Below are 25,398 nucleotides of genomic sequence, written 5' to 3' on the forward strand. Positions count from 1 at the left end.
ATAAACTGTTTTATTCTGAATGCATCAAACTGAGTTTATAGATTTTGTGCAGGTATTCTGCTTTAATTAAGCGCAGCACTGCCTAAAAGTTTATGTTTTTATATTTCTCCATACGTTTAATAAAAACTAACCCAATTTTACGTGAGACAGAAATAATTTGCATGAATTTAATTCAGTTGTTCAGTCAGTGATATCAGGTTTGATTGTTTTATCTACAGGGATTTCTCAAGTTTGTTACAGCAGATCTAAATTGTATCATGACACACACAACTCTCCTGAAGTTCATTATTAGGGTATAAAATGTAACAAAAATATAAATTATGTTCAAAGATTAAGGTCTATAAACTTTTTTTTAGTGCTAAAAATATTGAGGGTTCGTTCAGTTTTGATTTGAGTAAAATGTTTAAAGGAAGCTGCATCAAAGTAGATCTGTTTAATGTGATGGTATCATAAGTTGTATTTTGATGTGATTATCTAAATCAAATTTAGTCTTTAAAATGTTTTTAAAGAGTAAAGTTATGGATTAAGACCAGATGATAATTTACTGCAAACCAGCCAACATTGCAGACATAAAAATGTTTAGTTGCAAAAGGGATTAAACGGAAAGTTGAATTTAATGTGGTTTTACTACTTGACAAAATGCACCTTTGTATTATTTATTTTCCTCAAAAATTAAATGACTAAATGTTACAATATTAACCCCCTTATTGTCCCCCGCCACAGAGCAAAATGGGGGAATTGGAGATTCACTGTTCATCTGTCTACCTGTATATGTGAGTGTGGTAACATTAAAAATAAATGTGGTACCAACTTCCCTTTTGGTGTATGGTAGGTATAAAAAAACCTTGAACAACATCTTAGAAACAAGACAAACTTATTTTAACTGGCCATGAGGTAGTGCTCTGAAATATAAATGAAGTTTAGACAATTGTTAAAATTTAAAAAATCTGATAAAATCAATTTCTCATGCAAGTATCGGACGATTTCTCAAAATTAAAATCGGGGCCGATAAATCGGCCGGCTGATTTATCCGTGCACCCCTAGTTTTTATATTGCTTAAAAGTAAGTTTCCTCAAATGATTGGGGTGGCTGAAGATTAATCTATGGTGGGCATGGCCACCATTGGCCACCCTCTAGCTCTGCCCCTGGAGGGGATAAAGCTGCTCCCTTCGCTCACCAGGGTCCGTCATTCTGTGCTGGCTTAGACATAGCAAAAAAAAACTACCTCTGTTCTTAAGAGTGTAACTCCTACCCACTTGAAAATCTTTGAAGGTTTACTGTGCATTCCCTGTTCAGTTCCAGTCCAGAAAAACACTCATCTCAAAAAGTACAAACATTCACTAATCAAATCCCTCGGCGACAGGGGCATTGGTATGGCACTTGTTTTGTTCGTATTCTTATCTTTTTATTTTATTACAGTTGTCGTGTTCATAAACCCTTAAGCACCGCTGTGAACATGGATTCATCCCGTCTTCCGTCGCTGCAGCTCCTGTATGAACATCTCACCTCGTGTCTCCTTTTCATAGAGACAGCCATATTTGTCTGTGAATGAGACATTTGTAAGAACTACCATCTGAGTCTCCTGAATCTTTCTGGATTTCCCTTGAAATAATAAAGTCTTATCTTATCATGAGATGTTTTACAGTTACAGTGTCCGTCAGTGGAAGCATCATCAGGTTTCCCCACAGCTGTTAAACGTCAATAAAACACAAACCACACGCTCATTCACTAAAGCAGCTTTATTTTTCAGGTAGGATTTCATTACAGTACAGAGGTGAATGCTGAGTCGATATCAACATTCATTATTTCCAGCCTCACTTGGTCGACATACGCATGACGTGTTTGACCATATTTCCAATCCCATCAAAGATGTAGTGGTAGTGGTAATCAGTGTCCCACATGAAGGATGGAGTGCTGACCACTTTGTTCTTCTCGTCCACATAGGCCTCGTGAAAAGGAAGTGTTAAGGTCAAAACTGAGAAAATGGTCACATTTAAGTCACATCTAAAGTGAACAGGGGGCTCTGAAAGGATATGTAGGGCTCGCGGACGTTGTGGCGAGCGCCCATGCTCTTCACAGTCTGCACCATGTTTGTGTGGGGCCAGTTCCCCCAGCGGGTGTTCTCGTCTCGTTCATAGCCCATTGTCACCTCAATGCTGGGCAGCACGCGACAGGCCAGCACAGGAGCCATGCTGGACAATCTGAAACAGGAGAAGACAAACAGTCTCATGTAAACCACCTCATATACTGAGGTCCATTAATAATGTAACAGGCTCTCAGGGGCCTTCAGTCACATAAACAGGAGAAAAGCTGTCCTCACTTCAATGAAATATTAAAATGATTATCAGAAAATGTAAAAATTCCTTGTGTGAGCAGATGCAAATGACTTTAGATTTAAAAAGTGTAATAAACTTATAAACTGTGAACTGAAACTAAATGTCTAATCATTCACATTCAGTGCAGCTTTACTGGCAAATAAGATGAGTTTAAGATTATATTATTTCCTTATATTTCTTTAATGTCATCAGCTTAGAAAATTAGCAGCAATGCACATGAAATGTAAGACAAGTAGGATGCTGAATTCAGTCAGTCCTCGTGATTTAGGTAGAAACATCAGAAAATATAAGACTTTCAAAAAACTATTTAAAACTTATTTATTCACCTTGGCTTCAAAAAACATTCAAATATGTTGGTGTTTTTTTTTTTTGGTAACTGGTATTTAATCTGTGGGCAGCACGGTTGCACAACTGGTAGAGCTGCTGCCTCTCAGCGAGCAGGTCCCTGGTTCAAACCCTGGTCCAGGGGCCTTCTGGGTGGAGTTTGCATGTTCTCTCCGTGCATGCGTGGGTTTTCTTCGGGTGCTCCGGTTTCCTCCCACAGACCAAAAACATGCATGTTAGGCTGATTGGTAACTCTAAATTGTCCCTAGGTGTGAGTGAGAGAGTGAATGGTTGTTTGTCTCGTTTGTCTCTGTGTGGCCCTGTGATGGACTTGCGACCTGTCCAGGGTGTACCCCGCCCCTCGCACAGTGATTGCTGGACATGGGCACCGGCGACCCCCGTGACCCAAAATGGAATAAGCGGGTAAAGATAATGGATGGATGGTATTTAATCTATTGAAGTAACTTAATTTTAATTGATCATATATTTTTTTCAAAATGCCTCAGTTGCTGCTTGTACTTAATTTTAATGTTTATGAGCTTTTAATGCAAAGCATTTAGATCAGGTGCACTTTAAATGTGCTGCATACATTAATTTAATTTTATATTTATTTATTTATTTCTATATTTTCATTCACTATAGAAAACCATTGTCTCAGACTTCATTCAGGCATGAAAAGCTATAAATTACCCTCGTTTAGATGAAGTACAGGGGTCGTCATATTATTTAACCTCCTGTTGCTATGGCGACCACTGCTTCACCTCCTCCCCAGCTTCCAGCTCCACTCTTTCCTGAAATTCCTGTAATCTCACTTCTCCTTCCATCTGGAAGCTTCCATTCTTCACCTCTCACCCAGTGACCTTTCACCCGGCCTTGTCAAAAGTCCACACAGCAGCTGCCCATCACCTCAGTCCCCACAGATCAGGACCGAAGGAAAATCAGTCGTGAATTTATGCAGATTCAGTTCCGCAAAGCAGATTAGAAACAAATTAGAGCCAAGCAGACTAAACATCGAATAATTCCAGTAGATAAAAAGGTCGTGTTTAGGTACGAACTGGTCTTTTCCAAGGACAGGAGTGAGAGGTGGGGACGTGTTGGTTAAAACATACACATATGTGTGTTTGAGGAAAAAACTTAAACAAAATGAAAAACCTGAACGGTGGTGAAGTGTGTAGAAATGTGAGGTGATGACCTGCAAAAACAGTTTTAATTGATAGGAGGCTCACGTCTCGCTTTCAACTGAAAACTCTTTGAACATGTTTGAGTTTCACTGCAACAATCATCAAACAACAAATAACACAATAAGACTCAATTTCCAGTCTTCTTGATTTCCTACTGGTAACGTCAGCGACCCAACTGGTGCCACAAAGATCTTTCTGGTGTATTCTGTTTTAAATGGAAAAACTCTGTCACTCTTTCTAGGAGTGAACGAGTCTCTAATCTCCTTTCGATGTAGGGGAGAGGTCAGCAGACACTTTAACCTTTGGTTGTCATGGTGACTGCCACTTCTATCTCCTCAGCATCCTGCGCCACTCTTCCCAGTAAATCCTGTAATCCCACATCGCCTTCCATCTGGAATCTTCCATCCTTCGCCTAACACCTCCACGACCTTTCACCTGCACTTATCCCAGGCTCCCACCCCTCCCAGCCGCTCATCCATCCGGCCAGCGTCAGTCGTTTCTATCAGATCACATCAGCTTGTCTCGGGTGTGTTTTGTTTTGTCCTACCTGCTTTAAAGGATTTGCCTGCTTTCACATCATGGGCTTAAACGCGTTCAAGGCTATTTTTACTCCACCTGTCCTGCCTGCTGTCTTGCGAGAGCTGGTATGACACTTTCACCTCACAGCTTCTGACATCAACACGTTTTTCTAACAGTTCAACACATTTATATTCGTCAGGACCTGTTGGCTTTAGTTTCAGGGTCGTAAAATAATCAGATTTTCTTGTGTAAACAAAGTGATGTTGAGAAGCTTTGGGTTGGAGTAAGCTCTGTTAATTGGCTTACAAAACTTTAGGAGGCACAAGTGTTCAGGGTCATTTTATAAAATGATGCTACATAAACAAACAAGTAAAATACAAGATTATAATGTTGCGAACTTAAACCTACAGCGCACGTGCATCGTTTTATTTCTCATCATCTGCTGTGAGTGAAGGTGTCACTCAACATTCAGTGTGACTTTTTACAGCTTCTCTTCTTCTTAGTGTCCTAATTCTATTAGAAGGCTTTAAATCTCCCAGTGTCATGACAATAAATGCAATTAGTCCTCATGTTTGTGTTAAAAATGTGCATGTTTGGATAAACATAAAGCAAATGATTCATACCCGATAGGCTTGTGTGAACGATGGAACTCTTTGAGCACCCTCTCCACATCGTTGTGCAGCTTGCAGTCTTTGCCGTCCTTCATAAAAGAGGAGCTAAGGGTTCAAGAGTTTTTGCAATCAGTGACATGTTTGATCGTACCTGTTATTTATTTCATTTTGCTTCGTTCTGCAAGTGACTCAGTGTTCCTCACAGGTTTTTGATGATTCCATGCCCTCCAGGGAAGATGACGGCGTCGAAGCTGTTGGCATCCAGCGTGGACAGGTCCTGCATCTGCATCTTCCCCTGACCGTGGCTGAAGCGAGCCGACTCCATCATCATGTTCCTGTTTGATGGCCAAACACAGTCAGAAGCACTACCCTGCAGAAAGTGTCAAGTCAGACCCATCTCGTGAGCCCATGTGGTCCCTACCGATTCTCGCCAGAGGCAGGCTGCTTTTTCATGTGGTCCATCACATGCATCTGCTGCTGGTTGGGAGCAAACATCTGGAAGCGAGCACCGTTTCGGCTCAGGTGGTACATGGTGCTGAGGAGAAGAGTAGTCACTCACCATCTCAGTAAGGTGATGTATTTGTGCAAAAAAGGTGTGAAAATCTGGATTTTTAATACTCACTACACCCCTTCGTGGACGTCAGTTCCATCCCACCATCCGCATCCTGAGAAAACCTGGAGCACATCGATGCACAGAATGACAACGCTGCCACAATCATCACCTTCTTGTCCCTGACCACATACAGATGAGGTAACTTACCACTGCAATGTTGGTGTTCCCCCAGTTGCCATAATCACCTTGATGAACGAAGCAGGCTGGCTGGCGAGAAAGAATGGCCAGAGTTTTCTTTGAAAGCAAAGTCCTGGTTGCCAGCATGGTTTTGCTTAAGTATATGTTTTAGGAGAGTTTGCTAAGAGCTTGTGAAGACTTCTGACGGAGCAGACATTGATCTCACTGAGCATGCCCGTATATATACCACCAGAGCACGGCCAAGTGACACTCCCACATAAGCTCCATTGTCTTGCCACGTCTTGACTTATTCCTTTCTTGAACACCCTTCCCTAATAATACCACGTTAATTCTGATTACCTTAAGTCATTTGGCCACAAAGAGAAACTTCAGCTTCAGTTACTATCCTAACCCATTAAGACCTGGCACTTGATGGGGTGCATTCATTAGGAAACGGTGCACACCATTATACAGCCATAGTGGCATACCATATGCCCTTTAAAGTCCATTAGGTTGTAAGGCTCTTACTCTCCGTAATGCCTTGTTGCGTCTAGACGGCAAACCCAGAAATATCTTGAACGGATGGAAAAAGTTGCTATTAGAGCAAAACGACAAGCTCCATTTAGCAGAAATCAGAAGTAAAAAATAAAATCTGCCAAGTTACAGATGAATAGCAAGAGAGTATATATGGCATTTATTTTATTATGGCCACTTTCTGTATAAACAATGGTTATTTACACCCAGGTGAAGAAACTAGTGAAGGACAAAACGTAGAAAATGACTTAAAACAGAACAATCAATTTAAAGCCGACAACAATCACTTCAGCCACAAACTCAACCCTCAGCAGGAACACTATGTGGGAACGTCACACAAGATTCTGATCGAATCTAAAAAAAAGTACAATTAAAACTCATGACATTTTATGGTATTCACAAAATACAAACAAGATTTGTTTTTAATTAAATACAATTAACATGACATAACTAACTTATGCGTGAGGTTTGTTGCTGGAAAAAAACAATTTTCTGTATGACCACCAGCTCACAACACATACTGTAGACTTTTGTGCACACACACGCACACACGCCCCACACTTTTATAAATGTTTGTAGTATTTCTAATAGAGATGAAACTACACCAGTGACTGATGTGTACAAACAGAAGGAAAACAAACATAAAAAGACAGCACATACAATAAATAAGGTCCATCTGATATTTTTTTTTTATAAAATAAATGTTTAAAACAAACCTGTCAGTGTACACATAGCTCTGCATTTAAGTTGCATCAAGAAAAAGAAGACACACAAGTACATCAAATTAAATCACAAAGCTCCACCCGAGTCCAATCGCTTCACTTTCCGACCGCTTTTAATTCAACAGCACAGATCAGGCTGTGGCTGCTTCCTCAGCTGAGCACAGATAACACTCTGCAGTTTATTTATCTTTACATGTAAAGACCGGACCCTAAAAGCCATTTACATGCAAATCACTAACCACTCCAGCGGTGGAAGTAAGAATTATCTCCTAAATTGCCACCACCACTAAAGATTTCATGCACCCAAGCACTGTCATTCAAGGAAGCTGTGCACCAGCTGTGCACACACTGTGTTCATTGCCACGAGTATTTGCGAAGGTATCCATTTGATAGAGTGTTGTTCGCACACAAAGCAAATAGCTGAGCTGAGAGAAACGTTTGCAAGGCCAGTCTGGTGGGATTAGGGTGTGTAGGCAGGTGGTGGTTGAAACTGATTGGCAATGTCATAATCAGTTGGAAAAGTCTCGCTGCTGTCCTCCATCTCCGAAAGCAGCTCTAAAGCTTGCTCTTCCTCCTCTGTGGGGTAATGGCGAAGGAGGTTAGCAGCAGTGGCAAGGATGGACGCTCCGCCGGCACCTGCCACCAGGTAGAAACTGATGGCAAATGTGACATAGATGAGAGAGCCGTGGTATTTTTTATGCTGCTGCTGGAGTGACAAGATCAGCTCTGAGGCCCAATAGCAAAAGCCTATGACTGTGGCACACTGCAGCACTGGAACGAAAGAGAGCAAAGTTAAACCAGTAAAGTTTTGCTAATCGTTTTGTCAAAAAATGTAATTAAAAAAGGAATAACCTAAGCACTGTAGGCTTGTACCTGTGAGTATATGTGCAAAAGCATATCTACGAGTGATCTTCAGTGCAGGGTGTTTGGGTCCAAATACATCCAACAAAAAAGCAGTTAGACTGCACAGGATGCCCAGGAAACAGAAAGCAGCGATGACTCTCAGCAGCAGGACGGTCTGCGGGTTCATGCAGTAATCTGTAGAGGCAAACACCCAAAGCACATTACAAATGAGCCAACAGATCATTCTTCATACCACTAATGTTATGTTGTGCTGATCCTCACCGTCCAAAAGCTTGGGATCAATGTAACCCAGGACATCCGCAACTCCCAGCTCCTGCCTGGGGCAGGTACCCCCATGAACACGTAGCCAGGCGGGCTCAGCCAGAGCCGTGCACAGCGCTGTGATGGACAAAGCTCCGGGCAGCGCCGACACTAGGCTCCGCTCCGGCTGCTTGGGCAGCGAAGTGCCCACTCTTCTCCTCCGGCCTCCAGGTGCAGTTGAACCCGGCGGAGCATACATGGTGCTAATCAAATCCTTATAGTTTTTGTTGGGAGGTGGTAGTCTTCCCCGGTCACTCCCGTATCTGTATGGCCGCCTCGCTAAGTAGCCAAGCCTGTTAGTCGGTACAGCTGCGATTACCTGGAAGACGAATGGATGACAGTAGTCCGGGCGCCCTGTTCACTTATATCGAATTTCCAAACGAAAAAAATAAAACTGCTTCAGAAAATCGGTTTCTAACTGACAAGGAAGCAAGACAGATGGCCTTCAGGCCTGTTAGCTGTGTTGCTAGCCTGTGAAGCTAACTAAGAATAAACGCCGAAAATAACAAATTCTTAGGACCCTAATAAAACTAATAAATATATATTTTATAAACGTTAACCTTAAAACTAATATTTACATATACAATAAATAAAAATAGAATAACTTTGGTACAGAAAAACTAACACAAAACAAAGGACAGCCTACGCTAATTTTCTCTAAAGCAATGACTTCCTGTTCCCACCTCTCTTCTTCGTGGCTTCAGTGGGCGTTGTGCTCACGAGCGCCCGATTGATCGTTACTGCCATCTAGTGGTTGTGAGACCCCGTAGACATTAATACGTATTAATGTCTATGGGTGACTCACCCAAAACGTGTAATCTATGAACACAATATCACTCAGTTTTGCGCGATTACCTTTAGCTTTTTTTTTCCTTTTATACTTTAACAGTTCAAAGCAGCTGCAAATACTTGGGTCACTTTCCAGAAGAAGGTGGGTACCCATAATGCAACGCGTGCAACTTCGTATAGCAAATATGGCGGCACATCCGTTATAAATGTTTCCGTAAACTTTTCCTAATTTGTTCGCTGGCGTAAAAACACATCAATTTCTCCTATACTGACAGGTGTTTTGGACCGTGGCGCAGCTGAATGTTATCATTTTCTCTCGGAAGGTAAAGGACCGAAGTGACGAGACTTGTGCGGCGCGGGGTGCTTGACATTTGGTCTCAGCCATGAAGGAGGCTCTGACACTGGTTCAGAGGATCAGCGCACACCCGGACTCTCGGTGCTGGTTCGTCGCTTGGAGCCCGAACGGGACCCTGTTGGCTTCATGCGGGGGTGACAAGGCCGTCCGGATATGGGGACTCGAAGGTGAGCAAAAAATTACCTGAGTGACAACTGCACTCTGAAAGTTCAGTCATGCTCACCTGACACACAAAACACCAAAGGTCATGCTCATGAATCCAGGTATAAATCCAGCAATGTTCAGTCAGGTCATCTGGACGGGTTCTTTTGTTGCTGAGATGTTTCGTTCTTCATCCGAAGGACTTCTTCAGTGAGGAGCCCATCTTATCACCAGCAAACAGGTTTTTTCCCCACACTGGGAGTACTGCGCTGTCTGTGTGACTCAGTTTGCTTTGGTGGCTCCTCGGACTGAAGAAGTCCTTCGGATGAAGGACGAAACGTCTCAGCAACAGAAGAAACCATCCAGATGAACTAGCCATTGTTAGACACACTCAAAAGGTTTGTTTTCTTGCTTTTGAAATATTTAATATCTTTTTCTATTTAAACTAGATCCATCTATTTATTTATGACATCATGTTTACATATTTTGTCACGTTTTCTGTGCTTGTGTAGGAAAACCTATTAATGGTTAAGAAACATTTATGTATAGTACAGTATTAGTTTTCTATTTGTAAATGTATCATTTATTACAGGTCATATTTCCTAATGATGCTCTTACAATGTGTAAAGGCTTTAATTAAAGAATTATCTCAGTATGATTTGTGTAGTGAAATGATGAAATCACTCTCGACTCTTTGCAGGTGACTCTTGGGTGTGTAAGACTGTGCTCCTGGATGGACACCAGCGCACCGTGAGGAAGGTGGCCTGGTCTCCGTGTGGGAACTTCTTGGCCTCTGCCAGCTTTGATGCAACCACATGCATCTGGAAGAAGAAAAATGACGACTTTGAAGTTAGATGAGACTTCTCTTGTTTAGACTGATTTATTTTTTTAGATTGTGGACTTTGTTACACATTTGGATCTGTCTTCTAGAGTTTGACGGTGTTGGAAGGACATGAAAATGAGGTTAAATGTGTGGCGTGGGCTCCTTCGGGGAACCTCCTGGCCACATGTAGCCGAGACAAGAGCGTCTGGGTTTGGGAAGGTTTGTGTTTCTTTACATTGCTGACAAATTAACTGTGGGTCTTAGCTGATATTTGAACTATTCCTTGTGCTTCAGTGGATGAGGAAGATGAGTACGAGTGTGTTACAGTTGTGAACTCCCACACACAAGACGTAAAGCATGTCGCATGGCACCCGAACCAAGAGGTAGGCCAAACTGTGGACCTAAATCTCAGTCTGGTGCTCTGTCATCATCTAACCTTTGATTTGTCACCTCAGCTCCTGGCTTCAGCCAGCTACGACAACAACATCTGCATTTACAAAGAGGAAGATGATGACTGGGAGTGTCGAGCCACCTTACAAGGACACACGTCTACAGTTTGGAGTTTGTGTTTTGATGCAACTGGACAGAGGATGGCCTCCTGCAGCGATGACCGCACTGTGAAGATTTGGAAGGAATTCCCCGGTGAGAGTGGTCAGTAGGCTTAGAGTCGCACTTCTGCCATTGATAAAACAATCTGTTACATTTTTTTTTCTCTGCTCATTAAAAGGGGACTTATCCTGGAAGTGTGTTTGCACTCTGTCTGGGTATCATGGACGAACTGTGTATGATATTGCCTGGTAAGACTAAACCTTTCCTGTACGGATGTAGTACAGTACACCCATATGTATGGGTGTTGGCTCCGTGTTTTGTCGTAACTGAATTATTAAGAGCATTATGGTTTGGGTGGGATCATATTTTTTCATGTATCACCACTTTCTTGCATCAGATCTTTGATCAAACTGAGTTTGTTCAGGTGTCGACTGACCGGCGCCCTAGCGACCGCCTGCGGTGACGACGCAGTTCGAGTTTTTAAGGAGGAAGCGGCGGCCAGTCCAGATGAGCCGGTGTTCTCACTGGCTGCTCAGGAGACCAAAGCTCACAGCCAGGATGTTAACTGCGTCTCCTGGAACCCGAAAGAAGCCGGACTTCTGGCCTCCTGCAGCGACAGCGGTGACATCGCCATTTGGAGGTTCAAAGAAGACGAATGATTCCACAACTGTTTGTTTTTGAACGTTACACTGGGAACTTGGTGGTCGTGAAATCAAGTTTGTTGTTTTATAGCTGGATTTATTTTCTTTTTAATGCTACAGAATTCTTATTTCATATCAGCTTTTATGATCAAATGAGCTGCAGCAGTGATTTTGATTCTACATCCTAAAAATGACTTAATCACTAAATATATGTTTAAGTAAATACATTTTACAAAATAAGATCATTTGTGGTATTGTTTTATTAAAAACAGATTTTGGACAGAGCCAGACATTTTAAATCCACAACAGGACAGTGCTTTGTTTTCCAATCAACTGCACCATCTTTGTTTAAACTAATTTTGAGAAACAGAGACTTCAGATTAATTACAAAGTTATTTCTACACGGAAAACAGTTGCTTCTGTGGATACAACCAGGAAGTCTGTCGTGTTTCTAGAAATTTGATTCTAACACTTCCTGTACACAGGCCTGACGTCCATCAATCCGATCATTAAAAAAAGTTCTCAAATAACATTGTCCTTTTAATATAACCAAAGACATAACGTGACACGCTACCAGCCAGAGGCAACAAAACAAAAACCAAGTTAAATATCTACAGAAAAAAAAAATACCCCCTTGAATCCCACTTTTAAATGAAAACAAAGAAAACGGGTCCAGAAGGTCCTGTTTAGTCTGAATCACTGTCTCCCTCGCTGTCGGCCTCCTTCACATCAATGCTGAACTTGTACTCCTGGTCACAGCCCATGTACGCGTCACTCATGAAGTACAGGGTGTAGTTGTGAATGCCCATCAAGGGTGCGACAAAATCCAGCTTGACCTGCAGAGAAAAGATAAAAAAAATGAGGTCCTGGTTTTTGCTGGCGGCATTTAAAGGCCTCGGTCTTCTCGGTGTCTCACTGACCTTTGCCTTCTGCTGGAGGGTCAGCCTCTTGATGGAAATCAGGCTGTTAGATTTGGGGTCTCCAATGACCACCCACCAGCCCTCCTCACGTTTCTGTAACAAAATATAGCACAGGAGTCTTATTTTTTTCAGCCCACTCAAAGAAATAATGTTACACGGAAACGGAACGATGGAACTGACCTGTGGGAAGAGTGGTGCAATCACAGGACCAGTAACTTCCTCTTCTCGCTCGAGCTGAACCTGAACCAGAACCGGACTGCCACTGAATGAAACACATCCACAATGTTACCCAGAAGGCTGCGCTGACATTAGTTTACACTTAGTGTCAAGTTCAAGTTAACATTACTGTCATTCACATCACATGTGGAACGAAACGATGCACTCAAGGTCCCAGTTACACCCAAAATAACAAAATATAAAGTATAAGAATAAAAAGTAAATAAGGATCTAAGATGTATGAGTATACAAATGTTTTAATGTTTGAGCTGATATTTTTTTAGTAATAGTTTACAGCATATAAAAGCACACACCATTTGACATTGTCCTTCTCTGCCACTTCATACGACAGCTCGATATTGGGGTAACGATTACAGAAGCGAGCCACATCGGCCATCTGAGCATCTGAGAGCTGCAGCAAAGCACTTCTGTCCTCGTCCTCCATTTCCATGATGTCGAAGATGCTCTCCACACCCTGAAGAAAGAGAAACAAGGTCGGTCCGAGTCTGCAGATGTTTCATCAAACCGATGAAGAAACAATCAAACAAACTTACCTTGTCTGTGCACCTCTTGATGTGCTCTGAGGTAAAGTGGGGCAGCTGCTTCAGATACGAGTCCTTGGACCACATGGCCTGAGTGACCATCTGGGCCAGCTCCATAGCAGCCAGGGCAGGACTCAGCCAGCCGTTACTGGACAGCACGTCCACGCAGGCCTGGATCAGACGGATCGCCTACAAACAGCAGATGTGCTCATTACATAAACAAGCTGGGGTCAAATACATGAACTGCGATAGCTAAAAATAATAAAACTTCAGAAATGTGGACCTTGTTTAGAATATCTTCAGTGTCCGACTGGAGCTCAGCACTCAGCTGCATCCTGGAGAGGTGCGCTTGCAGCAGCAGGTTCGTCTTCACGTGAGGATCGTTGAACCTTGGGTTGTTCAGCTTGTGGGGCACTTTTTGTGCCAACTGAAATGAAACAAGGCAGCACGAATATTTTCTATTTTACTGACCTTTGAACAAAATGTAATAACACTGTGATAAAGACTAACTGTTGCGACTGCGTAATCTTTACCTGTCGGAGAAGCGTGTCCTCGTGGTGCCTGATGGGAATGTTCTTATACTCCGCTGCGTTGGAGATGATCTCGATTAACCCACGGATCTTGGTCTTGGCATTCAGAGACATGCTGAATAACTCTGTCCAACAGAACAGCAAAACAGTGAAGGGGTCCAAGAAGTAAACAAATGGTGAACCAATACAAATATCAGAGTACAGTGTTGCTACAAACCAATGGTTGTGTAGTTGATGTAGTAGTACGCTGCAATCATGCCCAGATTGAGGGGCGCCACGTCCATTTCATCCTCGATGCTGATGCATTTGGACTGCTCCAGGTCATGCAGTGTGTTTTCCACCAGCTCGGACAGGTGGTCTGAGAGGTGGCGATGGGACATACCTACAGGGACAAAGCCAACAGCATATTAAACCCAACAGCTGCAGGCTGTTCTATAACCAACCACTTGAGTTCCTTTAAAGGAAGCTACATGCCTTGCAGGTTGTAGTAGTTGGGGTTTTGTGTCATTCGGCGGTAGAGGAATGTCCATGTCAGGTAGTCCACAGCGTCCTGCTTGTTCTCCACCGTCTTGGTGACGATCTCAGCGTTGAAGTGGTCGTGGAGACAGTGATCCAAGTGAGACTCCACTGGCAGGGGCTCATAAAGAAACTTCTTGAAGAAGTCCTAAGAACAAAGGGCAGTTCTGTTACATTTGCTCTTCTTTTAAATTCAGTTTTTACAAACAACAATCAGGTGTCCGTGTACCTTTTTAGAGCCCTGACACATGATGACACAGCGTCCCTCATCATCCAGCATGGGTCTGTTTGCCTTGCCCACCATCTGGAGGACATCGTATATGGGATAGTCCACATATCTGAGATAAAACAGAGAAAATGTCACAAACACAACATAAATCAATAAAAACCTGATAATTTTGTGAAAGCCTTACGCATGGATTTTTCCATTGTAGTACTGGGTGTCCATGACGATGACGAGGTGTGCAGAGATGTTGATGCCCCAGCAGAGCGAGCGAGACGAGACCACCACCTGAATGGCCCCTGAACACAAACCACCATAAAACATTCATCAGGTTTCTGTAATTTGAAATTATAATAATCCCTGCTGTCCAAAGAGAACGGGCGTGTCATACCGGCGTTAAAAAGCTGCTCCACTATCTTGCGCTCAGTCGCAGACAGGCCTTCGTGCAGGTATCCCACACCGTTGGCCAGCGTCTCTTTATGAGTCGGATCATTTATTTTATCCATGAATGGAGCCAAATCCTTTTCTTTACAATGTAAGAACCTAAAGAGACCAACATTATATATTGTATACCTGGATTATTGAGCATGGACTTTGGTGTTAGACCAACATTATGTTTCAAATCCTTAAGTAAAGATCTAATAAAAAATAAACCACAGCATCTAGAAGTTAGTGCCTGACCTCTGAGGAACGACGTCAGCAGCACAGAAAGTGAGGATATCGATGGCAGTGAGGCGAGTCTGTCTGCGAGACGGGACGAACACCAGCACCGGCTTGGAGGGAGAGTGCTTCATGATGGCGTGGTAAACGGGCTTCGCCATGGACAGCAGGCGAGTCTGAGTATGGCTGACATTAAAGCCCTACAAGAAGAAAGTTTAAATAAAGGTTTCATGCATTCTTGCTGTTGGTAAATTTGCCGTGCTCGAGCTTTACAGACCTGGATGTGCAGCTCCAGAGGAACGGGTCTGACATTGGGGTGGAAGTTGAACGTAGCTGTGGTGCTGCAGCCCAGCCAGTGGGCCACGTCTTTGGCGTTGGACAGAGATGAGCTCAGAGCCACGATGCGGATGGGACGCTCAATTTGAGAGGAGATGTATCTCATCCTGGAGCAGATGACCTCCAACACAGGCTACAGTAGGAGGAGGGGGTTAATATTACAAATCTCCTGTGATTTATAATGAACATGACACACAAAATTCCTACAACAAAACCAAACAGGACTGGTTTCTTACTCCGTTTTCTCCTCCAATAAGGTGCGTCTCATCCACAACGAAAAGGCTGACGTTCTGGACGTTCTTCCTCTGTTTCCAGCGACGGGACAAGATGTCCCATTTGTCAGGAGTGCTGATAATAATGTCTCCTTTTCCTAAGAGCTTCAGATCTGTGCTGGTCTCTCCTGTGAGCAGAACCACCTTTTTGTTCAGAATGTCCTGGAACTTCTGATGCCAGTCGATGAACACCTGAGAGATCAGAACCGTCGTCATCTAATGACCCTTTTAATAAAACCAGATTAAATGGAAACATCTGGTTTTGAGTTAACATAATTGTAAAAAATGTGACATGCTGGTTTTTTACAGGCAGACCTGCTCAGCCAACGCTTCCATTGGTGTGATGTAAACACAGCGACCTTCTGCGTTGTGCAGCAGCATTCTCAAAATGGCAAACTCTGCACAAATCGTCTTCCCACTGCCAGTTGGAGCTCCCACAAAGACATTATCATCACTGTTGTACACAGCATTGAACACTGTAGGAAAAAGGTAAATGAAACTAAATGTGTGGTGAATTTATTGACACTTTTTCACACAAAAACCATAAGAAACCCTAAAAAATAAACCTAAAGGATTGTTTTTCTTCTTCTTTTGTTTTAGGGCATAAATTAAGTTTCTAAAGTCATTACGAACCCAAAAACGTCAAAAACTCAAACTTTTGCCTAATTTTCACATTCCAGGGTCCCTGTCTCACTCAGTCAAAAGAACAGAAATGCAGCTACAATAAACTTCACCAAGTCAGGGGTCAATACGTCACGACTCGGTTATCTTCTCACAAATTAAACTTCAAACTGTGCTGCATTCACTGAACCTCAGAATTATTTCTGCTGCTTTATGCTGTGCACTTAACTTCAATATGAGAAGTTAAATATTTTACTGAATTGAGTTTTCCAGTTTAAAGTTACGTTGATCAGCGCTTGTACCTTGAGTGTTCTGTTTTAATAACCGGGGTTAATTTAGCACATGCTTCATGACACTGGGGCTAAATAACGGATTCCAATTAACTATTCTTATCCAAACTGCTGACAAACAAACTTAAGGTTTTCTCGAGTTAAGTTGTGTTTTTCTATCAGTTTTCTGAGTGCTTATTGGTACTAAGCTTAAAAGTTGTGGGATTCCGAGCTTTAAAGCTGAATACTGAGTGTTGTTTTCAAAATTTAATTTAAATAAATAAAATATCTCCAATATTTCACAACAAAAGAGCGAATCATAAAATGATGTGGGTTTTGACAGTCACAGACATTTTATGAAGACCTCATGAACATGTGACAAAGACAAACGTTTCCTTGTAATGATAAAGCACTGTTTGGAGTATAGAAGTTACATTTCTCTGTACCTTGTGTCTGTATAGGGTTGAAGAAGGGGAACTTGTTCTGGTAAAGAGCTTCAAAGGCCGAGTTCCTGAGAGCCGTGACAGGCAGCGGCTGCAGATCCAGCAGCTCAGTGGGTGGTGGGTACTTCTCTGGTAGGATAAGATGACGGAAGGACACAGGAAGCTGAGTCTCACAGGCTGAAGGAAAACAGAAAAATAAACAAAGCTGTTAGCTGAAGTGCTTGCGCAGAGATCACAAGAATCCTGGGAGACGTTTGAATCGAGCTGCTTACAAAGCCATCGGTCTGAGACCACACGGATGAAGTACTGAGGAGGCAAAGGCTCAAACACGGGGACAAAGAACGTCACGAGGTGCTCGTCCTGTGCGTACTTGGCTTTAAGGAGGAAGTACTCGTGGTGGAGGATGACCTCGCTGTCCACATCCTCAACCAGGATCCAGAAAGCTTCAGACGATCCGTGAATCTAAACGGGAAAACGAACAGACGAAGTTAAAAAACGCTGAGACACTAAAGCAGCGCTGTGACGCACGTTTAACTCCCGACCTTGTCATCCCACTGGAAATCAGGCGTGATGGTGAGCTCCACTTTGAGTGTGGAGCGAGTGATGGGCTGAATGTGGACAGCCAGGTCCAGTTTGGGAAACTGGTGGACATACTTGTGAATGGTTTTACCCATCTTCGGCATTCGGATCAGTTCACCTGAACGACGAAACAAACGAGACCCACTTCTCATTATGCAGGCAAAGCAGATAACTTATGTGTCATGGAGGGAAAAAACTCACCAATCTCATTGTGGTTGAGATCATAGAGCCGCTCGAAGGGGAAGTTTTTCTTCTCGATCTTCTTGACCACCTCCTCCGGCAGCTTCTTGAACTGCCGCAGAGGAGACATTGACTGCCACCTGTGGAGCACACAGACAAAAACCATGAACAGTTTGCCTCGACACAACAAGTTCATTTAGAAGTGGAAACACATACATCCTTTTGTCAATCATCTTGCAGAGATTCATGGTTTTGTCCGTGAGCTGAGCCCAGCCTCGGTTGAGCACAATCTCAAATATGGCTCGCATTAATCGTCCAGCACTCTGCGGGAAGGGAACATTTTTTTTTAAATTACAAGACAAAAAGACAAAATACAAAAATATAGCATGACCAACATGGTTCTGTTGTCTCTCATTTTGAAACTAACACAAATTAAACTTTACACAAAACAAAACAAGTCAGAGGGATGAAAGCCCAACACAACAGAAGGTGTCCTACTGTACCTGTGTGACGTACACCATGTCTGCCATCAGAGCAAAACCTTCAAGTTTGAGCTGAGAGATGAACGCCTGGAGCAGAACATTAATCTGAAAATAAACACAGTCCATTCACTAAGTTACCCTCTGCAACAAAAAACACAAACATTCAAGTCAGCAAATACAGATTTTTCATTAAATAGAAAAGAGTTGCATAAATTTCAATCCTGAAACGACCATGTCGTGTTGTCCTCTGCATTCAGAATTCCTCTTAAATATCATTTGATGAACTTGTCTGCATGCGTTACCTTAGCACTCGGCTCCTCAATGCTCTCCTTCACAGGGATAGGAACTCTCTCCAGGAGCTTTTGAAGCTCCAGCTTTTCCTCCTAAAAAGGAAACAAAGTTTATTGTCAGTTCTGAACCTAGAGGTTTAACGGGAAGGGAAAGATTTAAAGCACCATGTCTGTCTGGAGTCAGCGTACCTCTCTGACGTTGATGTTCCTGAACTCTGAGGAGAGCGAAAAGACTCTGAAGAGCTCGATCTCACTCAGAGTGGGTTTCAGCAGCTGGTTGTAGGTCTGAATCGAGTCGTGGGTGATGTAGAAGTGGCTTGCAATGCGTCCCAGGTCTGTAACCTTTATGTAACGAGACAAAAAACTTCCCACATTAATATATCTTTACTAGCGCCAGAATTACTAAACATACTAAAACATAGCTACTGACTCAGATACCTGGAAGCTGCCTGTCCTTTTGTCGTATTTGATCAGGCTGTTTTTGTCCAGGACACTGGCTGCTGTGTGCACCAGGTCCATTCTGCGCCTCTCCAGCAGGGGGTCAGTACTCCGGTCATCATGAGAAACACCGTACAGCGTGGGGTTACGGAGCATCCGCACATACAAGTAGGTGTAGCCGAGCCAGTTCACTGCATCCTGCAACAAAAAGTGTGACGAAATAATTAAAAAGGATGAAAAACATTTTATTTCCTCACATCAGTGTATGTGCCAGTCACTAACCTTTGAATTCTGAACATTTCCCAGCACTATCTCTGCGTTGAGCATGTCCGGCAGCTTTCCCACCATCTGACTCTCAATGGGCAGCTGCTGGTTGAGCAGAGACAGATAATACTGCAGCTCTCCATGGGACGTGATCAGGATTCCCTCTCCTTTGGTGTCATACTGGGGACGACCAGCTCGACCAAGCATCTGAAATCAAACATGAATTTGAGTTAAAAATGCCAGAAGGAGTAAAAACAACAGCAAAGTGCCAACAGACCTGTAAAATGTCCAGTGCTCCCAGCTCAGTCCATCTGCCTTTCTCTGGGCTGTAAACCTGGGTTCCTTTGATGATGACAGTATGTGCGGGCAAGTTGACACCCCAAGCCAGAGTGGCTGTAGAAACCAGAACCTGAATGTGTCGATCGGCGAACAAATCCTCCACCAGCGTACGGTCGACTCGGGTCATACCAGCATGGTGGATAGCAAAACCATAAGGAAGCAGATCTTTCAACTCGAGGTTCTACGAGACATAAATCAATCCATCACTTAGATCAACAGTTCAACATAAAATGTTTACATTTTAAGTTCATGTTTTCTTACTTTGCATTGCTCTGCCTCAGTTCTCAACACTTCAGTGGATGCTGAACCCTCTCTGAGGAACAGACCCAGGGTGTCTTTCTCCAAACACATGTCCCTTATTGCTCTGGCGGTCTTTCCTGTCTCTTTCCTAGAGTGAACAAACACTAGCACCTACAGGGGGACAAGTCAATGTAAAAAAAATAGATGGATTTAACTCGCTGCAGATAAAAAAAGGTTTCTTTATAGGAATTATGAGCCACAAATCAAACAAGAGCTCACCTGGTTCTTTCCAGCGTGCTCCATTATCTTCTCATAGACAATCTCATTCATGATCTGGAAACGTTTGATGGCCTTCTTTTCTGTGATGCCAACATACGTTTGCTCCAGAGGCACAGGACGAAAACTGCAGACAAAATGAAACGAGTTAAAGAACAGAAATTGTGACGCAAATAACAATAATGAATCAAATTAAAGTTTTAGCTCTGATGACGACACCTGTTGTCAAAATAGAAGAGTCCCTTTGCAGGATCAACACGCAGGCAGGTTGCTACGTCCTCATAGTTGGGCAGTGTGGCGCTGAGACCGATCAGACGCACATCCTCCTGGGTCAGCTCCACATTGCGGATGGTCCTCGCCACCAGGGATTCCAGCACAGGTCCGCGGTCGTCGTGCAGCAGGTGGATCTCATCCTGAACACGACTCACTTTGTTAGCCTGAAGGTTTCATGTCACTCGTCTGGGAACATTCGGTTGAGAACCAAACTTACAATGATAATGAGGCGCACTAGCTGGGTGTAGGTACGATCTCCGCCTTTCCGAGTGATGATGTCCCATTTCTCAGGGGTGCAAACTATGATCTGGGTGGCGTTGATCTCCTCTTTACAGAGCTGGTGGTCTCCTGTCAGCTCAGACACTGTGATGCCGTAACTTGCTAACCTCTGTAACAAGAAAGGGGAATATTTTGTACGTAGATCTGCAGCCAGAGTGATATTAAATATCTTCAAAGTATGTAAAATGCATGTTCAGGCTGCTGTTTAATACACTGTGTTATATTACGTTAGTATTGTTTAGCATATATCTTAGATCCTTGTATATTGTTTCTTTTTTATACTGTACATTTTTTGCTTTTTTTGGTTGTAACTGGGACTTTGAGTACACAATTTCGTTCCACCTCATGTACCACAAGTGACAAAGAACCTTGTGAACAATTCTAAAAAGTTTTTAAAACAGAACAAACATGAAATGAATAGTAAAACATTTACACACATATATTAGTACCGGTAACTCTTTTTGAGTGACAAAAACACTCACCTTACTAAAACTTCCCACCATTTCCTGTACAAGTGAGCGCATGGGTGCAATGTAGATGATTTTAAAATCATCCAAATTGATCGTCCCATCCAGGTTTATGTGTTTCCCAATTTCTCTCAGCATGGCCATCAGGGCAACATTGGTCTTACCAGCTCCCTGTGTGTCATATAATAATTATTATTATTTAGAACGCACATGAGGACAACAAATCAGAAAGCTTGTAGTTTTTGGCAGCGTTTTCTTACCGTAGGTGCACACACTAGCAGGTTTTCATCTGTCTCCATGGTGGTCTTAAACAGCTTGCTCTGAATGCGGTTCAGAGTTTTGAACCCTTCAAATCCAGCTTGAGCATATTTTGGTAACTTCTCAATGGCAAGGAGCACCTGAAGACACAAGAATGTGCTGAATGTAGGACATACAAGCATCCACAGACGGGTTTACTAGAAAAGGCTATGGTTAGGAAGTTCAAAAGCTGAAAACACACCATGAAAGCTGCAGCAGTGTCTCATTAATGCCACTAAAACAAATAACAAGAGTCAAGCTGTGTGCTTTTAAATAGTAGCTTTCTATTTAGTTCTTCCTTTCCAGAATAGCCAATCTCTTAAGCAATGGATAAACAGACAATATTATTTTGGAACTTTTCATAACAATGAGATTTTGGGTCATATATCTCTGGCTATTTCTCAACCTTTCCTCTGGCATTTTTAAACTTTTAATATAAAACAGCGCTACAACTAAAGAGAATTGTCATTAAAAGCGTAAAAGTTACTATAGGAACCTGGATGTCCACTCAAGAGAGCAAATACACATCAAATGTTTTTGTTTTAGGAGTAATGCTTGAAAATAGAATGGAGTTGAGAAATATTGTCAGGCACTGTGGCTCAGAGGGTTAGGTGGCTATCAGCCGCTGTGGGGGTCATAATTGAAATAAATAAATAAATGAAATAAAAATGGTGTAAATTTTGATGCATGCTATTTGTCATATGTGTGTTTGACTTTAAGTTTTCCACACCGAGTGATCTGATCAACAAACCTCATTGTCAGCAAAGGGTTTAGGCTTGAGGGCGGGCACATGAACCTCTTCATAACCTTTGCGCTGCTTACGAAAAGATCCATCTGGGAGCTGGCAACGTTTGTTGGCCATGAAATGGCTACCCTGAGTGAAGGTCAAGTCTTCAAGGTCCAGAAGTTGTCGAGGCACCACTGACTGTGGGAGAACATGACAGCTTTAGCAGTCACGCACATTTCCATCAAGTGTATGGCTCTACAGAAAATGTGACAGTATTTACCTCTCCATGGCCAATGTCCATTGCTTCCAAGTCATCAACGCGAGACTTCCTCACCCTCTCCCTGCGAGATCGCTCTTCCTAAAAAACAAAATCGAGCTGTGATGGTCAACACAGACAAACGGTTTTATGACATAACTTCACAAACAGGACGTCTTACCCGAATGATGTCCTCCTTCTCTGTCTCCTGAAGCTGGTAGAGGATCTTTGACAGCTCCTGATCCGACTCCATTTTCCCTATGATCCGTTCCTTTTCTGCTTCACTCTGAGCGCTCGCCAGCATGGTACAATACTGAACTGCGTGCGAGAAAAGACACAAACAATTTCAAAATAAAAACAATACGGCAGAACGTTCTGGCAGTGTCATCCAACTAGACTGACTTACTCATGCGACGGTGCTGACGGAGGATTTTAATGAAATCGAATGTGTTGAAGCCCAACAACAGCACCAGCTGGTTCTCACATTCTCTGTCATCACTGGCAGTCTGTAAAACAACAGAGAAAAGGGGTGTCCAAAAGATCGGGGGGCAGGGACGAGTCAACTATAAACAAATGTTGACAAACCTTGAGGATTTCTAAGACTTCATCCGCTTTCTTTTGAGAGACAATGGCATCGTCATAGAAACGACTGAGCTGACGCTGGAGCCAAAAGGCATCGATGTCTCGAGGATGTAAATCTTTTTTCTTCACGGTCATCACATCACCTGTTTCTCCGAGCTACAAAAACGGGAATTAATTAACAATTTTTAAAAATTCTGAATAAAAAAGCTAAAGTACAGACTAATTAAAAGAACATTACACTTACATTGGCTGTAAGTGTAGTGGACACACATGCTTCCTCTCCTTCACTGTCTTCGTCTGAGTGTTCATCTCGTACTTCTCCAAACTGGTCTTCATCCCCTTCCTGCGAACAACAAAAATGATTACTTCTATAAAAATTTTGGGAGCACAGACATCTGTACGCTCCAAAGCTTCGGGGGACAAAATAACTTTTATCAGTAAAACTCAAAGTCAGGAGAATCTTATTTTCTATGAGGGTCAGTTCGTTGTGCAGAAAGCAGAACAAAAAAAAAAAAAACTTTACCTCTTCATCAGATTCAAACTGCACATTGACACCATATGTTTCATCAATGTTGTCATCTGTAAATAAATGGAAATGTCTTGTCACATTAACTGCAATAAAAAGCTTAAGAGTAACATAATATTGTTTATTTTATATCTTTTTTTACCCATATTCTGTAAATCCTTGTCTCCTCCATAGTCTGTGATCTTTTTTCCCAGATTGACCAGCACGTGATAGCGCGTGTCATCAGAAGGTCCAAGAAGCTGCTCGACTTCACGCCGCCTTTCTTTATCTCTCATTTTGTCGTTCTTCAGCACTGCCAACACTTCATCAGCTGCTCCACACAGAATATCACGCGGCTGCAGAGTAACAGAGGTATGTTAACAACATGTCAGCTGTGGGTCCAAAACACGAGGTAGATTTTTAGTGTTCGCTGTTTAGATGTTCATATACCTGATCTCCTAAAGCAGCGTGGATGAAGCTGAGCAGTACTTCATAAGTTTCTCTGGTTTCTTTGGTTTTAGGCTTGTACACAATGCCCACCATTTCATCGATGCCCTCGGACAGAAGGGTAAAGCCTTTCATTTTGTTGATGTCGTGTCTGTCCTCGTCTCTTTTTCGTCTCCTGAAAAAATAAACAAATAATGTTATTCAGCCGACGCCAGAATTAAACTTGAGATAGCCCAGGTTTTTTTAAATTTATTTATCTCGAGGCAGCTCTTTCAATCACAATCTTCTGTTATGACTCAAACATTTTGTGACATAACAAAAACACCTGCAATCCTGGGTTCAATTCAATTCAGTTTATTTATATAGGGGGCCAAGTCACATCAGGCTGTATCTCAGGGCACTTAAGATGTCAAAACAGTGTTTAACTTGAAATTATGTGTTTGGTTGTCGTTACGGACTTGTCTCGTCTCTCCTCGAGCTTCTGAGGTTTGGTCCTCTGAGCCTTGTCCCCCATCTTGGTCCCCTCCAGCTTCCCCACCAGGGTAAGCACCTCTCCGGTGGGCTCATCCCTCCGCGTCCGGTCGATCAGAGAGCGATCCGCTTGCAACACCAAGTTGGAGTTCTACCAACACAAACAGATCAGTACAGGCTGGATGAACAGAAATTACCTACAACAACAATGAAACGTCCAGATTTCCTTGTGTATATATATGTAAACACACCGCTTTGTACTCATACTGCAGGCTACGCGCAGTAACATCCGCCATGGTGCGACTTTTCCTTCAGCTTCCCCCGCTCCGCGTGAACCAGGCCGCCGACTCAGAGTTCAGTGCACTCTGCCTCCCTACTGGGACGCTGTTAGCATCGGCACAGGGCTTCAATTTTAGGTATAGACACTTTTCAGTTGTGTGAAGAAACTTGCGTTTCTCAAACGTAACAAAAGCTAACACGAGCGGACAACAAGCGAACCCAAACTTCCTCTTCCGGTGTTAAACGTGGTACATTAGAAAGACAAAAACTGAGCAGCGCCCCCTGAAGGTCATCTTCTGTCACTACAGGTTGGCGTCAAAATATGTTTTTATGAGTTCTTCCTTACACAAAATACTCTGATCTGAGTTATCTGTTATCAGCTAACCTTCAAATTTAATTTCCTCTACAGGCAGTTTTTTATTATTATTATTTTTGTTTTAATTTTCTGGTTACATGTCAGTGTTTTTATGCTGTAGCCCTTCAAGCTCATTGCTAGTTTTAAGCTGATTAGTCCCTCTTAACAGGTGTGTGTATTTGCTTTAATTAATGTTTTCTTCATTTTATTCATATTCTAAATATTATACTTATATGCATATTATATATTTATTCATCATGAAGCTCAGTTCCACATTTAAGCCTAAAGCATACAACCTGTGAGCACCACAAACACAGTACGACTGTATATGTTGGATTTCTTAAAATCACTAGTTTTTTTTTTTTAAATGCACAAATGGTACAAAAACTGTTCTGGAAGAGTACA

General features: G+C 42.6%; 4 protein-coding genes across 5 annotated transcripts; 1 reads left to right on the forward strand and 3 right to left on the reverse strand.

The window, feature by feature from the left end:
* Positions 1-1,724: 1,724 nt before the first annotated feature.
* gatd3l (glutamine amidotransferase class 1 domain containing 3, like) lies at positions 1,725-5,932 on the reverse strand. The gene is made up of 7 exons (XM_037680549.1): positions 5,732-5,932; positions 5,594-5,646; positions 5,393-5,506; positions 5,175-5,306; positions 4,984-5,076; positions 2,036-2,201; positions 1,725-1,949 (listed from the first exon to the last, which is right to left on the reverse strand). The coding sequence occupies exons 1-7, from the start codon at positions 5,846-5,848 to the stop codon at positions 1,815-1,817; spliced, it is 810 nt and encodes a 269-aa protein (XP_037536477.1). The 5' UTR covers positions 5,849-5,932; the 3' UTR covers positions 1,725-1,814.
* Positions 5,933-6,396: 464 nt separating this feature from the next.
* Positions 6,397-8,869, reverse strand: tmem127 (transmembrane protein 127). Its single transcript, XM_037680550.1, has 4 exons — positions 8,805-8,869; positions 8,083-8,440; positions 7,831-7,995; positions 6,397-7,728 (listed from the first exon to the last, which is right to left on the reverse strand). Exons 2-4 carry the CDS (start codon positions 8,318-8,320, stop codon positions 7,418-7,420), a joined length of 714 nt encoding a protein of 237 aa, XP_037536478.1. The 5' UTR covers positions 8,321-8,440; positions 8,805-8,869; the 3' UTR covers positions 6,397-7,417.
* A 225-nt stretch (positions 8,870-9,094) lies between these two features.
* Positions 9,095-11,533, forward strand: ciao1 (cytosolic iron-sulfur assembly component 1). Of its 2 annotated transcripts, none has more exons than XM_037681132.1 (7): positions 9,095-9,432; positions 10,107-10,255; positions 10,337-10,448; positions 10,524-10,612; positions 10,685-10,880; positions 10,957-11,026; positions 11,203-11,533. In XM_037681132.1, exons 1-7 carry the CDS (start codon positions 9,294-9,296, stop codon positions 11,435-11,437), a joined length of 990 nt encoding a protein of 329 aa, XP_037537060.1. In that variant the 5' UTR covers positions 9,095-9,293; the 3' UTR covers positions 11,438-11,533. The 2 variants fall into 2 exon arrangements, with proteins under 2 accessions (XP_037537060.1, XP_037537061.1); XM_037681133.1 differs by having other exon boundaries at positions 10,685-10,871.
* Positions 11,534-11,664: 131 nt separating this feature from the next.
* On the reverse strand, positions 11,665-24,879 carry snrnp200 (small nuclear ribonucleoprotein 200 (U5)). Its single transcript, XM_037681134.1, has 44 exons — positions 24,611-24,879; positions 24,347-24,510; positions 23,892-24,063; positions 23,605-23,797; positions 23,460-23,515; positions 23,181-23,279; positions 22,940-23,092; positions 22,761-22,860; positions 22,536-22,672; positions 22,379-22,456; positions 22,123-22,296; positions 21,335-21,472; positions 21,090-21,245; positions 20,546-20,716; positions 20,275-20,468; positions 20,059-20,182; positions 19,801-19,950; positions 19,478-19,720; positions 19,219-19,407; positions 18,937-19,134; positions 18,688-18,840; positions 18,511-18,591; positions 18,230-18,313; positions 17,943-18,049; positions 17,748-17,866; positions 17,510-17,664; positions 17,240-17,429; positions 16,971-17,144; positions 15,950-16,110; positions 15,599-15,826; positions 15,304-15,495; positions 15,048-15,226; positions 14,758-14,909; positions 14,557-14,665; positions 14,373-14,481; positions 14,102-14,291; positions 13,845-14,009; positions 13,631-13,752; positions 13,381-13,524; positions 13,110-13,286; positions 12,870-13,030; positions 12,520-12,601; positions 12,340-12,432; positions 11,665-12,255 (listed from the first exon to the last, which is right to left on the reverse strand). The coding sequence occupies exons 1-44, from the start codon at positions 24,653-24,655 to the stop codon at positions 12,106-12,108; spliced, it is 6,411 nt and encodes a 2,136-aa protein (XP_037537062.1). The 5' UTR covers positions 24,656-24,879; the 3' UTR covers positions 11,665-12,105.
* Positions 24,880-25,398: the final 519 nt, after the last annotated feature.

The sequence above is a fragment of the Nematolebias whitei genome, chromosome 8 (genome assembly GCF_014905685.2).
Source record: "Nematolebias whitei isolate Nwh7 chromosome 8, NemWhi1, whole genome shotgun sequence".
NCBI lineage: Eukaryota > Metazoa > Chordata > Actinopteri > Cyprinodontiformes > Rivulidae > Nematolebias > Nematolebias whitei.

Bases quoted from the DNA above. Each gene is read 5' to 3' on its own strand.
- tmem127 (XM_037680550.1), bottom strand. From the start codon at position 8,320: ATGTATGCTCCGCCGGGTTCAACTGCACCTGGAGGCCGGAGGAGAAGA. The intron at 7,996-8,082 runs GTGAGGATCAGC...TTGCCTCTACAG, and splicing joins TGATCCCAAGCTTTTGGACG to ATTACTGCATGAACCCGCAG. The intron at 7,729-7,830 runs GTACAAGCCTAC...CTTTCGTTCCAG, and splicing joins TTTTGCACATATACTCACAG to TGCTGCAGTGTGCCACAGTC.
- snrnp200 (XM_037681134.1), bottom strand. From the start codon at position 24,655: ATGGCGGATGTTACTGCGCGTAGCCTGCAGTATGAGTACAAAGCG. The intron at 12,602-12,869 runs GTGTGTGCTTTT...TGTTTCATTCAG, and splicing joins GAGAAGGACAATGTCAAATG to TGGCAGTCCGGTTCTGGTTC. The intron at 12,433-12,519 runs GTCAGTTCCATC...ATTTTGTTACAG, and splicing joins TTGCACCACTCTTCCCACAG to AAACGTGAGGAGGGCTGGTG.
- ciao1 (XM_037681132.1), top strand. From the start codon at position 9,294: ATGAAGGAGGCTCTGACACTGGTTCAGAGGATCAGCGCACACCCGGAC. The intron at 10,449-10,523 runs GTTTGTGTTTCT...CTTGTGCTTCAG, and splicing joins GAGCGTCTGGGTTTGGGAAG to TGGATGAGGAAGATGAGTAC. The intron at 10,613-10,684 runs GTAGGCCAAACT...TTGTCACCTCAG, and splicing joins CATGGCACCCGAACCAAGAG to CTCCTGGCTTCAGCCAGCTA.
- gatd3l (XM_037680549.1), bottom strand. From the start codon at position 5,848: ATGCTGGCAACCAGGACTTTGCTTTCAAAGAAAACTCTGGCCATTCTT. The intron at 5,307-5,392 runs GTAGGGACCACA...GCCATCAAACAG, and splicing joins CCTGCCTCTGGCGAGAATCG to GAACATGATGATGGAGTCGG. The intron at 1,950-2,035 runs ATATCCTTTCAG...CTTCCTTTTCAC, and splicing joins ACAACGTCCGCGAGCCCTAC to GAGGCCTATGTGGACGAGAA.